Source organism: Xenopus laevis, chromosome 5L (assembly GCF_017654675.1).
Source record: "Xenopus laevis strain J_2021 chromosome 5L, Xenopus_laevis_v10.1, whole genome shotgun sequence".
Taxonomy (NCBI): Eukaryota; Metazoa; Chordata; class Amphibia; order Anura; family Pipidae; genus Xenopus; species Xenopus laevis.
Window position 1 is genome coordinate 70,968,621 of NC_054379.1, and position 14,612 is coordinate 70,983,232.

At 42.4% G+C, this 14,612-nt stretch overlaps 1 protein-coding gene across 14 annotated transcripts in view; it reads right to left on the minus strand.

Moving 5' to 3' along the window:
• The window catches only part of ptprk.L (protein tyrosine phosphatase receptor type K L homeolog), a 291,695-nt gene extending 290,099 nt beyond the window's left edge, over positions 1-1,596 (minus strand). For 2 of the 14 annotated variants that reach the window (XM_041562919.1, XM_041562917.1), the window contains exon 1: positions 1,299-1,596. In XM_041562919.1, the coding sequence (XP_041418853.1) occupies positions 1,299-1,380 (82 nt within the window). In that variant the 5' untranslated portion in view covers positions 1,381-1,596. The remainder of the gene's footprint in view (positions 1-1,298) is intronic. The other 12 variants (XM_041562926.1, XM_041562924.1, XM_041562930.1 and 9 more) reach the window with 9 other exon arrangements.
• Positions 1,597-14,612: the final 13,016 nt, after the last annotated feature.

A 14,612-nucleotide genomic window follows, 5' to 3' on the forward strand; every position in this document is an offset into this window, starting at 1 on the left:
GCGAAGTGTGGAGTTTTTACAGGTATATTACAAAAGTAGCTACACAGTACATTTTCAGCCACCCGTTCCCCAACCATAGGCAGTGTAAACTGATCCCTTCAAGCAAGGAGGCAAGGCAGTAATATGAGAACCCCACTTCCTTCCTGACCTGTGCTTTGGAGAGAAGGGGGGGGGGGACAAAAACAAGTTTTAGAAAAATCAAGTTGTCTTAAAAGAAATTATGTATTTAACAACTTTACTCTGGAAATGTCCAGACTGGACTTGTATTTGCATTTATAGGCATTCAACAAACAAATCGGATGCTTAGACTTTATGATATCCTACACAGTATATTGTGTCTGACACAGACAAAACAATTACAGCATGCATAGAATCAAAGCCGCAATACTGGTTTCTACAGTTCTTTCCTGCACTTTACACTTTAGATACAAGGGGACTGGGGACTGTAATAACTACGGGTTCAAGAACAGACAGAACAATGCAGAACCAGAAGCACATAAAGAATACAACCCACACACAGGAAGGGGAGAAGGCACACTTTTGGGGTGTATTTCATTAAGTGAAAGTATGTACTTATGTCACACAGGTATATTTATCACCATACAGCATTTTTGCACCTATTGGTGCTAATACAATTTTCTCTTCCGAACAATGTGTATTCAGTCACCTGAGCATCAACAAGGGATGCAAAACTTAGGCATCAGGCAACTCACTTAATTCCCGTTTCAGAAGTAGTAGTTGACTTGGGGGAGGGGGGCACAAGTGTGACATCAGCAAGCGGCAGTGGGCACACGATTTACTTTAGAGCACAACAAGGCACGGTTTGGTAGCTTACTTTGCAGATCGTACATGGAATATAAAGCAAGAGGGGTCAGAACTCTCTGGAAGCTATATAAATGAAAGGTTTAAATGTTTCCCCTCTTCCAAAGAATAAAGGAAACATTACTTGCACTTCCTCTTGCAGCTTAACAATAGCTGGAAAGCCACAGGTTGTAGATCTCTGATATATATATATATACATACATACATATACACACACACACACACACACACACAGGAACTCTTGTTTATAAAACAGGTAGCTATTGCTGAACTGCAGGCACGTAGTCTTTGGCTGAAACTGCGAAGGATGCTGGGAGTTGTAGTCATAAAAAAAAGCTGCGTTAAACAGTGAATGGGGGGAGATGCCTCCCCCACACCCTGGTAAAAGTTCCCCGCTCCCCTCGTGCAAGGGCTCATACACAGGATTATGGGACAGAGAAAAGTTTAGCTTCCATGGGGGAGCCGAGCGCACTTACCTGCAGAGAAGTGAGTCCGAAGGGAACCCAACGCAGGGGCCAGCCCCGCCAGCAACACCAACAACAACATCCCGGCGTCCATTCGCACAACTTTTCTACTAGAGGCGTCTCCGAAACGCAGCAAAATATCCTGAAATCCTCGCTCCGCGCTCACGACTCCCCATGCCCAGCCGCGGCTCCTGCCATTCCCTAGCTCCGGAGTTAGTTTCACGGACTCGGCTTTAGGGGGGAAGACGACGACGAGGAGAAGGAGGAGGCGAGCGTGACGTCACCCGGCTTTACAAACTCACCCAGTTCGGGAATGTGCGTTAGGGTTCCCAAGGGAAAATCATGCACAGCGCCTCCTGCTGGCGGGAGAATGGTGGGGATGAACTTGGAAGCCCGGTCGCTTCCCACAAAGGCAGACAGTAGAGGAGTAAAGACTAAACAGACCAGAGCGCTACTGCCTGTGTAATGTACCAGCTGTGCCAGGCACGGGGATGTGACTGACTCAATACACCGTGTGATACACGCACTCGGCACATCTAGAAACAGGGGCGGGAGGGGGATGAACCACAGGCATTACGGGAGGAAAGAGACTAGAAAATGATATGGCGAGTAAGCAAACAGTAAGTAAACAGTTCGATGCTCACACTGGAGCTAATTGCTGCCGGTGTTAATGAATAGGCAGGACGCATATATTATAGCGGTGAGAACAAGATAGGAAGGTGGGCTGAGTCCCGAGCTTATGTGAATGGGGGACAGACGTTTTGCTCCGCGTGTATTTGTTACAGGCAGTATTGTTCCTTTCTCTGTCCCACTGGATTAAAGCTGGGGCTGCATTAGGGGAAACTCATTCAGACAACACACAAATCCCTGCTTTCCCTTAACATTTCCTTCTTAAATAAGTGGAACGTTTCCAAATTCAAAACACACTTCTCTGGTCTCCGACTGATCAGCAACTGATCTAATGGTGTTTAACCCTTGCCACGCCGCCCTCATTATTTACTAACCATCTACATTGGGAACATCTGGTGCAACATGGACATGTGCTGGGACATAAGGATTAGAAATTCTGATGCCAATAGAGCATGTCATTTCAATTTGGTGGCTATGATAAGTAGCATTATAATGAATCAACTGTCAGTGGATGGGGGAAGTACAACAATAGCTGCAGTTCAAACTCAAATGGACCTTGTAACTATTTGGTACAAGAAGTTAAACGCATTTCATGAATATATATTATTTTTTATAATACTGGCACATGTTATTAAGCAGATGGGCATGGGTTCCAAACAATAAAACCAAGAACACAAATCCACTTGTTACAGACTACATTACAAATTTAGCATAATATTTCATAATGCTTACATAGCCATAACTGATTCTAACCAGAGCCAGAGAACATGGAGCTTTAGCTTTGCTGCTCTAAGTCTGTTTCTTTTCTTTTTTACAGGCTGTCAAGCAGATCTGCTCCCTTCCCCAGCTGCTTCCCCAGAGCAAAGATCTGTTACATGTTACTGGGCCCCAGAGCAAATTAAAATTAGGGCCCCAAAACTTTGCTAACTTGACCAATTCTGACAATATATTAAAATTGCTCATTAAAGGAGAAGGAAAGTCATATCACACTTGGGGTGGCAAATGTTGGTCACCCCCAAGTTAATGTATTTACTTACCTGGCAACCCGGGCCAGTGCTCTTATCAGCAGAAAACTGCCAGGCAGGGCAGCCATCAGGGGGGAGAGTTGTAGGGGGCCTGAGGGTAAGGGGGGCCCTGCCACGCCACACTTACTTGATTAGCCGGGCCCCCCATTTTTCTGAGAGCTGCTGACTTCGGGAAGGTATGGACGTTTAATGGACCCTGGCCACCAATTTTCTTATAATGTGGAGGTGGGGGCCCTGGCCACCAATTTGGCCACCAATTTTTTTTTCTCATGTAGGGTCCTAGCCACCAATATTTTTTTTAATGGGGGGGCCCTGGCCACAAATGTTTTTTTATGGGGGGCCCTGACCACCAATATCTTTTTATTTTTTATTAACATGTGGGAACCCTAGCCACCAATATTTTCTTTGTTTTTTTACTGTGGGGTGGGGAGGGCAGACCTGTAGGTGGGGCTTGCGGTGAGCGCAGCCCAGGGGGCTCAGGAAATGTTGTATGGGGCCCTGTGATTTCTGATGGCGGTCCTGCTGCCAGGCCCGGGGTTATTACAGCAAGCACCATGGATCGATCCTCTTCTGGCTTCTTCTTTCTTCTCACGGGTGCATTAGAGTGACAAGCCGAACTATAATGAAAAAAGTTGGCTATCACATTCTACTGCGCGTGCGTCTGCCCTAGGAAATTTGAAGAAAGAAAAAGCCGGAAGAGGATTGCTCTGTGTAGTGTCGGACTGGGCCGGCTCTTGTGGGCCACACCGGTCCAGATCCACCTCTTGGTGTGGCGCGACCCTTCTTTGTCGGGGGCCGCGACAAAATAAACAAGCGCACAAATGTGGTGCCGTGTGCAGAGACCTTTCATGTCGGTGCGGTGCACTAGAGCGCCAGCGGGGGCTGGAGGGGGGCCCTGGGGCAGTAGCCCCGGTGGGCCCAAAGCCCCCCAGTCCGACCCTGGCTCTGTGGATCTGCTCATTGGAAAAACCAAATGTTAGGCACCCCAAGTTATTGTATTTACTTACCGGAAACCGGGCCTAGGGCAGCAGGATTTTAGGGGGCGGCATGTTGCTCAACCACACCCACATTGGTTCATAAACACTTGGGATGAGCTGGAGATACCATCGTTTTTTAAATTTCCCATGCACCAATCCCCATTGCTCTGGTCCCGATGATTTTTTGAGTGAATAAAAGGGAGGGGATGGGGGTGATGAACGACAGCTGGCTTAGGGGCGCCCACTATGTAAATCCAGACCTGCTGAAACCCCAGAACGGTGCTCCTATCAGCATAAAACTGCACAGCCCGGGGTTTCAGGTAAGTAAGTACAATCACTTGGGGGTGCCTAACATTTGGCACCCCAAGTGGGATACAGCTTTCTTTCTCCTTAATTAGGGTCTTACGGAGCCCTCTACACTCCTGGGCCCCTTGCAAAAGTAGGGTCTGCTTCCTCTGTAGTTATACCTCACTATTAGTAAGGATACCAGGAGGCCTAGAACTGCTCAACAGTGGGATGTTGCAAATGTACAGAAAGAAAGCAGGAGGAGTAAAAGCAGAGCTACAAAAACAATAAACTAAGAGGAGGAGAGTGGTGGGAGCTGACTATTATATCTTTTTAAAGCAAGACCTGCCTCTGCTTCTGATCAGTGGAGGAACTGCAAGTGACAGGCACGTTAATGAATTGACTGTCTGGTAGTGCTGTGACCTTACATTACAGATAGATATGCCAAGAATGCTGAGAGGAAGGGTTCATTAACCACTGTCCTGCCAAAGGCACCAGCAAGCTTTTGTAATGCAGTACTGAAAAAACTATGCATGCATGGATCTCAAATTTAAAAATCTGTAATGCTTTTGAAGCAGGATTTTCCAAGTGTCTATATACTATGATGGCCATGGTTTGGATTCATTTTACTCACATTTTTCTTTTGAATTTGCAGAGGATTGTTCTCTAGGCTTCATAATGTCAGAAAAGTAATATTAAAATATTTTAGATGATATTTGAATGTAAGCTCTATGGGACAGGGGCCTCTATACTTTTGTCTCTTTGTATTTATTTGTCTTCATTGGTGTTCTTTGTATTTATTTATTTATTTGTATCTATTATTATAATAAACCCCTGTTTGTTATATAAATTTTTGTTCTGCTGTACAGTCCTGCATACATATTTTTAAAATGTAGTTTCCCAGCTTTCCTGTCCTGTTATCATGGAATACCAGCATGATTATATAACAAGGTGTGTTCTACCTTCCTGACCAACTATGGAAGCATGCTGCACTGGCACATGACATTAGCAGTGGTGTAATTAGATATTACTGGGCCCCACAGCAAATTATTTTTCAGGCCCCCAAAATGTCTAGAGTTTGACCTGGTTTACCAATAATTATTGTAATAGCATACAAATTAGGGTTTCATAGGGCCCCTATACCTCCTGGCCCTGCTTCCTCTGTAGTTATGCCCCTGCTCATTAGGTTTGAAAGACTTCTATTCATAGGGTTTGGAGCTTGAGGTGTTCATAGGCTTCCTTGCTGTGGGCTACTTGCAATACCCCCGAAGCAACCATTATCTGTGTCTTGATACCAGGTAGAGCTTTTATGGTGGTATGACTTAGTAGAACTCATGAGTAGACAATTATTGTTGCATTAATGATGTAATCAGAATTGGTCACAGAATGTCAAGTGCATCACTTTACTGTGTCCTGCTTTGAAGGGCTCTATAAAGGGCTAATTCACCTTTAAGTTAACTTCTAGCGTGTTATAGAATGCCCTATTGTCAGCAACTTTTTAACACTCTGACCCCGATGGCAAACACACTATTGTGTAAGGCTACAATTTTATAAGTTATTGTTTCATATCACTAAATGCTAATTTAAAGGGGTTCTTCACCTTTGTGACATAGAGATTGGTTTTCTGAGACAATATACAATTGGTTTTCATTTTTTATTATGTACATTTTTTTAGTTATTTAGCTTTTTATTCAGCAGCTCTCCAGTTTGCAATTTCGACAACCTGGTTGCTAGGGTCAAAATTACCCTAGCAATCATGCACTGATTTGAATAAGAGACAGGAATATGAATAGGAGAAGGCCTGAAAAGTAAGAGGTGTCATGATAATCAGCAATACCAATGCATTTGTAGTCTAACAGAGCATTTGTTTTTTAGATGGGGTCAGTGACCGTCATTTAAAAGCTGGAAAGCGTCAGAAGAAAGAGGAAAATAATTCAAAAACTATAAAATAGAAAAAATGAAGTACAATTGAAAAATTCCTTCGAATTAGCCATTCTAATACAAGAGGCAGATTTATCAAGGGTCAATAAATAAATTAGAATTTTCGAGTTTCAGAATTCACACATTCCAATTTAAAAATCCCCCTATTCGAGAGTAAATTTGAATGTGGCATTTATTACACCTTAATCACGAAAACAGTCCTAATTTGAATATTAGACACCTCAAACCTGCCAAGTTCATGTCCGTTGAGTGATTTGGAGATGTTAATAGCCTTCCTGACATTCAGGGATTTTTTTTCGGAGAAAAACTTATTTCATACCAATTGAATACAAAGCGAATATGATTTGAATTTTCTGGAATATTAGACATTCAAATTTTTATTAAATAACCTACCAGTCGAATTGTGAGTATATTCGAATTCAAAAAAATTCACATGAATTTGAAATTCGACCTTTGATAAATGGGCCTCCCCAAGTTAACTTAAAGGTAAATCACCTCTTCATAGGTGAACGACTCCTTTAAACACTAAACCTATACAATATACAGCTGTATAAAGAGCAAAAATGCTTGGCTGCCCCCTACGCAGGAAGCAGTGGGGAGGATGAGGAAGAGGGCATCCCAAAGCCAACAAATAGCAATTTGTCAGTTTTCTTCTTGTTAAAGTGGACTTTTCAAATTAAACATGAAATCCAATTTCTATTTTTTATTAAAGCATTCATAGCTGTTGTAAGCTCATTTAAAAATCTCAGCTGTCAATCAAATATTTTCTGCCCCTCCTCTATGCCTTAGGCATAGAAGCGGGGCAGACATTTACTTTCACTTTCTATTCAGCACTTCCTAGATGTCACTGCTCTCCACACATTCCCCCACTCTCTTCACCATTTAATTGTTTAGCCAGGGCATGGGGACAGACTTCTGGTGCACAAACAAGATTCAGACATGATGCAAGGCCTGCCTTAATGTAAGGAATGGCAGAGTCTATTAAGCAAAGACTCCAAGCAGTGATAATAACTGAAGTGTAGACCAGGATTTGAAGAGAGATAATAAGCATAGTCGATGTCAGGCAGGGGTCGGTAGGCAGACAGAAGTTAGGCGTAATCGGTGGCAGGCAGAGGTCGATAGGCAGGCTGAAGTGAAACGTAGTCGGGGACAGTCCAAGGTCGGTAATCAAGTAGAAGATCAGAAGTATCCGTGGGCAAGCCGAGTCAAACAGGAAAAGTTCTCAAGTTCAGAATCACAAGTCAGGAAAATAACCAAGCGCTGTTTACTTCTTTAGACGTCTATTTAAAGGGACGATTTTGGCGCCAAACATCAGGGCGCAGCGTGATGACGCTGAGCGTGAAACATAACGTGTCCGCGTCTGACGTGGCGCGCAGCAGCCGAACAAACGGTTGCGTATGCGCGAAGACCATGCACAGGCAAAAAGCGCTGAGAATCCGCAGAAACCTGCACACCCCTGCGCCTGCACACAGGCAAAGATAGGATAGGATCTTTTTCCTGGTGCTGTGTGCTTTTGAGCTTCTGTATTCTGTATTCTAATTCTGGTTTTGACCCCTGCCTGGCTAAACGACTATCCTGACCTCTATATCTGACCCTTGCCTGAATATCGACTACCTCTTCTCGACTACCGGGGGAGCAGGGGGTGCGAGCAGGCCAGGGCCCACCCCCCTCTAGTTCCATTTCTGCCTCTTCTTCTGAACCCTCCTGTCTGATTGATTACCCGGTTTTTACCTCTGCCTGCCTGATTACGATTGACATCTGCCTGCCTCGACCCAGCCTGTTCTGACGACGATTCTGGTTTCCTGTTCTGGAACAGAACAGTCGCCCCCCTCTGTCTATCCAGAACCTCTAGCTTTGCACCTCTCGTTTAAGTCTTGGTGGCATCCAAGTAGCTGAGGGCTCCTCCCGAGGCCAAAGGCAGTCACACTACAGGTGAAGCACAAGCTGAGAGCAAGGTGCTTGGCATTTGTTCTGGTGTTGGGTGCCGACCGTGACAGTGTTCCTTCAGATGCTTTGTGGAAGCAGGAATCCAAGGTGATCTTGCAAAGAAGGAAGGGTCACCTCAGGAAAAATATCATGAAACATAAAAGGATGAAATCCAAGATTAGAGAAAAAAGGAGTTTGACCGGTGGATGAATGTATTGAGTTATTATAGCAAAACTCTGCATAAGGAGACAAAAGATATGATATGTAGAAAAGGTACATATATATTGCTCAAGGGTTTGATTGGTCCTTTCAGTTTGCCCATTAGTCTGTGTTTGATATGCAGAAGATCGGGACAAAGATATACCAAGGGCTTTGCATAAGGCAGTTCAAAATCTTGAGGTGAACTGAGTGCCACGATCAGAAATAATTTCTTTGGGTAATCCGCGCAACCTAAAAATTTCTTTAATAAACACGTCTGCAGTAACTGCTGCAGATGGTAGCCGAGGAAGTGGAACAAAATGCGCCAATTTAGTAAGGCGATCCACCACAACAAAGATAGTATTACAGTTTCTGGAAGGAGGAAGCTCCACAATGAAATCCATAGAAATGGAACTCCATGGTCTCTCAGGAGGAGGCACCGGAAATACTCTGGAGAGGGCGTCTGCTTTTGTATTCTTGGAACCGGGTTTATAAGTAATATGAAACTGAAAACAAGAAAAGAAAAGTGCCCATCTTGCTTGACGATGATTCAAACGTTTTGCTGTTCGTAAATATTCCAAATTTTTATGGTCCGTAAAAATAATAATAGGATGGATAGCTCCTTCCAATAAATGCTGCCATTCTTCTAACGCACCTTTAATAGCTAAAAGTTCACGATACCCTACATCATAGTTTTTCTCCGTAGGGCTTAGCTTCTTAGAAAAGAAAGCTACTGGATGCAGCACATCTTTTATGTCCAGCTCGTTGTGAAAGAATTGCTCCAATGTTCACCTCTGAGGTGTAAACCTCAAGAATAAAAGGTTTAGTAACATCCGAGTGCACTAGAATAGGAGCGGATGTAAACAATTTCTTTAAATGTTCAAAAGCTTGTTGTGCAACTGAAGACCAATAAAAATTATTTATTTTATTACTTGTGAGATCAGTAAGAGGTTTGATAATGGCAGAAAAAAATTTGATGAACCTTCTGTAAAAATTAGCAAAACCCACAAAACGTTGGACTCCTTTACGATCTACTGGAGGAGGCCAGTCAATAATTGCTTCCACCTTCTTAAGATCCATCTTGAATCCTTGATCAGATACCAGGAATCCCAGGAATTCAATGTGAGGCTTTTCAAAGTCACATTTAGAAGCCTTGGCATACAACTGATGTTTTCTGAGCCGCAATAACACCTCTCTCGCATGTATTCGATGGTCTTCTAAGGAATTGGAAAAGACGAAAATGTCGTCAAGATATACAATGACAAATTGATCCAGCAAATCATGAAAAATATCGTTTATGAAGTACTGAAGAGTAGCAGGGGCATTGCAGAGGCCAAAAGGCATTACGGTATATTCAAAGTGTCCATACCGGGAGCAAAACGCAGTCTTCCATTCGTCCCCCTCTCGTAAATGAACCAAGTTATAGGCCCCTCTTAGATCTAATTTAGAAAAAACCTTGGCATGACAAAGTCTTTGAAATAAGTCAGAAATAAGGGGTAATGGATAACCATTCCTGACTGTCACAATCTGTACAGAGAGTAGAATGAGCTCCTCAATAGAACTTGTAATCCCCACTCTAGCCAGTTCATCTCTGAGAAGATCAGATAGCCCCATATGAAACAGGTAACCTAAGAATTTTCTGAGAGCCCTGTCATTCCACAGAGTATCCGGGGCCCAACAACGAAAATCAGCCACATATTCCTCCACTGGACGGCAGAGCTGACAAAGACTGCGTATTGACGCTTCCGCTTTTTCTACCTGATGAGGATCCTCATAAATATTAGCCAATGCTTGAATGAAAGTGTCTGTTGTGGCTAATAAAGGGCTGTTTTGTTCCAAAAGACAATGGGCCCATGCTTGTAGTTGGCCTTGTAATAAGGAAATCATGACCCCACTCGAATCTGGTCAGTAGCATGTGACTGGGGTTTCAAGGTGAATAGGAGCCAACAACTATTGATAAAGGTTCTGAAAGTCTTTGGCATGGCAACTTGGGTTCTGCTGCCCCTCCAGAAGTTGAAGCCGGCTGGACAGATGTAGAGGGAGATGGAGGTACTGCAGACATCCGTATATCTTGGCGCTGACCCTGCACGGTCTGGTAATCTCCTCGAATATCCCTCACGGTTTGAGTGAGTGAAGTAATTTGCTGAGACAATTCAAACAACGTAGGTAACTCTTCTGTAGACTCCATTCTGGCTTGGTTATTCTGTCAGGAATGGCAGAGGCTATTAACTGAAGAGTCCAAGCAGTGATAATTACTGAAGTGTAGACAAGGATTTGAGGAGAGATAATAAGCGTAGTTGATAACAGGCAGGGGTCGGTAGGCAGGCAGAAGTTAAACATAGTCGGGGACAGGCCAAGGTCGATAATCGAGTAGAAGATCAGAAGTATCTGTGGTCAAGCAGGAAAAGTTCACAAGTTCAGAATCACAAACCAGGAAAATAACCAAGCGATGTTTACTTCTTTAGACGTCTATTTAAAGGGACGATTTTGGCAGCAAACATCAGGGCACAGCATGATGACGCTGAGTGTCAAACATAACGTGTCCGCGTCTGACACGGCGCACTGGCGTCCGAATAAACGGTCACGCACGTGCGAAGATGCACGCACAGGCAAAGAGAATGCTGCACACCCCAGCATCCGCGCACAGGCAAAGATTTAGCTGCGTCCAGTGGTGCCTTACACTTAATAACAGTGTCCACAAAATGGCTCCTGCCTGCTTGCTATAATTATGATTTCCCAGACTGAAGAAAACAAGATTCAAATAATTTATATAGTGTAATTAAAGTTAATTTTGCTTGCCCTTAATGTGTGAGCCATGGGGCTTTATTTTTAAGTACTCCAAAATAGAGATTAGACATTTTATCAGCTTTTTTTTTATTATTGAATCACCTATCTTGCTTTCACTTATAAAACAAAAAAAACATATATAGATATACACCAGGGTAAAAATAATGATAGTGTAAACACCTAACTGAGAATTGACTTATTTGTAATTAACTGGGATTCTACACTTTATATTAATTTCAATATAGATTATTCAGTCAGTTTCTGATAAAATACCTAAAATGAATACCAGTGGCGTAACTTCGGAGGCCAGGGCCCCCCTGCAAAAAATGTTTTAGGGCCCCCTCTGCACAAAATAGTGGGAGCATTTCATTAATAATATCCCCAGAACTATAGAATGATAGCAAAGTGTCAATTTCACATACAAATGCCCTAGAACTACAGAAGGATGGCAAAGTGTCAATTTTGCATCTCTCTCTGTAAAGGCTATGAGCAAACTTAGGGGCTGAAGTAAGACCATGCCCACTTTGAATATATAGATAGCAAGGTATCTATTTTAGCTCTTCCTCTAAACCTCTTCCTATAATTCTCATTGTTCTGAACAAAAAACACTAATGCAATTTCACTTATAATGCCCATAAAAACTAAGCAGAATGAATGCATTGGCAATTTCATGTAAAATACCCCCAGAATTCATATCAAGATAGCAGGGTAGCAATTTTAATTATAAATACCCCCAGCACTCATAACAAGATGACACTGTGGTGGATTCATAGATAATAACCTCAGCACATATATTAAAATAAATCTCAACTCCCCGTCTCACCCTACAAACATCCAGCGACACAATGAACTGGAGAAAACCTAAGGTACAGGTAGCAACCTGTACCAAATGCACAGTACAAATTGCAGGTCTTATCAAGAGTCCGCAGCCTACCACTAGAACCATTACCTCTTTCCCATGCTTGAGTTTGATGCTCAGCTCACTAATAGGAAATTCCTCAGTGGAGCGGTCACATGGTACGATCACATGACCGTGACGTCAGGTCCATTCTAAAGGTAGGAACTAGACACTACCCTGACTGATGTGATCCATGCCAGACCTGCTGCATCATCAATCACTGTGTGTGCTCTTAAAAAAAAAAAACTTTGTGTATTACAAAATGTTACCTCACACGCTGTTGCACGAAGTGCACACAGTGATTGATGATGCAGCAGGTCTGGCGCGGATCTTTAGAGATTCTTCTGCTTTTGAACTTTGTAGGGGGAGGAAGAGGAACAATTACTAACAGCTTGTCCTGGCTAGTGGCTACCTTCATGATGCGCGGGACGAAATCGGCTTAAGGCCGGCACTGCACTTGCGCATACTACTGAGGAAGCAGGCCTCGCCGGGCTCCCTGTACTCCCGGGCCCCCTGCGACTGCAGGGTCTGCTTCCTCGGTAGTATACGCCACTGATGAATACTACAAAATAGGCTTATGCATTCCAGATGTAAGCCTAAATGTAATTTACCACAGGTATGAGATCTCTTTTTGGAAAACCGATATACTGGAATTATGGGAAGTCCATCTCTTATCTGAATTATGGGAAGTCCATTTTAAGCAATTATTCAAAACGTTTTTTATAGTGCCTTCTATTCTCTGTTATAATAAAACTGAGCCTTGTACTTGTACTCCTGACTAAGCAGCATGTTTTTTAGTATACTTTGAGGCCCATTTATCAAAGGTCGAATTATGAATTTGAAAATGTGAGTTTTTTACGAAAAGGTTAAGAAAAAATTAGAATGGCTAATATTCGATCGAATGGTTCCTACCTGAAAATTTTAATCATATTCGTTTCGTATTCAATTCATATAAATCAAATTTTTGTCCTGAAAAAAAAACAAACTTGAATGTCAGGAAGGCTATTAACATCTCCAAATGGCTCATCGGACCTCTGCCATTTACTTGTACATGAACACGGCAGGTTTTAGGTGGCAAATATTCGAATTAGGACTGTTTCCATGGTCGAGGTGTGATAAATCTCACATTCAAATTTACACGAGTAGGGGGATTTAAATTTGAATGTGTGAATTTTGAAACTCGAAAATTCAAATTCGAATTGACTATTTGACCCTATAAATCTGCCCCTTAATGTATTATGACCCATAATCTAAAAAACCCTGGTTCCAAACCTGTATAACGTTTTTGTAATACAGAATCTACTTTACTGGACAGAGCAATATGTGCTGTATGATGAATCCCATAGAAAAACTAGGTGAAATTAAGCAAACTTTGCAAAAATGAACAATAAAATTATTTAACTAGAGACCTGAAATAGAATTCTATAAGATGCAAAGCATTAGGGAACAGTGTCACTAACAGTTCCAGTTGTGCAGATAGCACAACATTATTCACAGATTAAGTGGTTAATTAAAATACTGAGCATCTCATGAGAGCTGTAAAAACGAGAAAGCAAGATGATCAAACAGTGCGATTTCATGATAATTCCATCTCTCCTGAGAATGTTCTGTTTCTTGAATTTTAAATTAATTTGTGGAGAGACCAGGCTGAGAGTGGAGTAGAAGTCAACAAACGTATATGAAAGGACACATGCTGTTGACAGGTGCTTATTAGAACACATACGACTGCATCATGCCCTTTTCTACACGGTTAATCTTTTCTGCCTCAGCTTGCCTTTTACAGATTATTCTTGTAAATGTGAAAATTAAAGTAAAAATTATTTGATGCCCCAGTTTACAGAACTGGTCTCAAGATAATTTTAGGAACTCTACAGCAAAGGGAAGTTTACATTAAAATATATATTCTATTTTACTAAATTGAACCAGCAGTGAAAATCAGCTTTATAAAAAGTTCTTATTTATTTGGTTGTTAAAAGTTGTCTTATATTGTTTTAACACCAAAGTGGAGAAAGCCTGAATACTTTATTTTGCCTTTAAAACAGCCAAATGATATTTTTTATATGAAACCATTGAAAAAAGTTAAGGGATAAAAGATAAATATCACTATATTGCATATAGCAACCAATCAGATCTTTGCTATTGGTTTCTAATTTGCAGGTGACTGTTCATATCTAATTGCCGATTGGTTGCTATGGGAAACACCCCCAGTGATATTTATTTCCAATGTTAACACTCCCCTAAAGCAAGATATATGTTTTTTTGTCTTTTTTCACTTTTATTTTTTATTTGATTCTGTTAGGAGGTGTGGAATGTTGTTACAAGGTGCACAGAACTGTAACAATGTACTTCTTATCAAAGCAGGAAATGCTGCAACAATGTATCAGTGTCCCAGCAGCCTTTATATGAACACAGGCATGAGGTATCTGTTGAGCCTGCTATGGCACATTAGTCGTCCCCCCGTTACTGAAATGCTCTTATTACGCAGAGCGGGGGCAAAAAGCAGCACCACGGGCACAGGGGCAAACCTGGCCTCTCCGCCACCTGAGGCAGCTTGGTGTTGCTGCTGCCCCCCTGGTGCGCACACCTTTTTGGTCCGGGGGGGGGGGTCCACAAGGGCGGCGAAGAGGGCCAGGACGCTAGCTCAGAGAGCATAATTGTG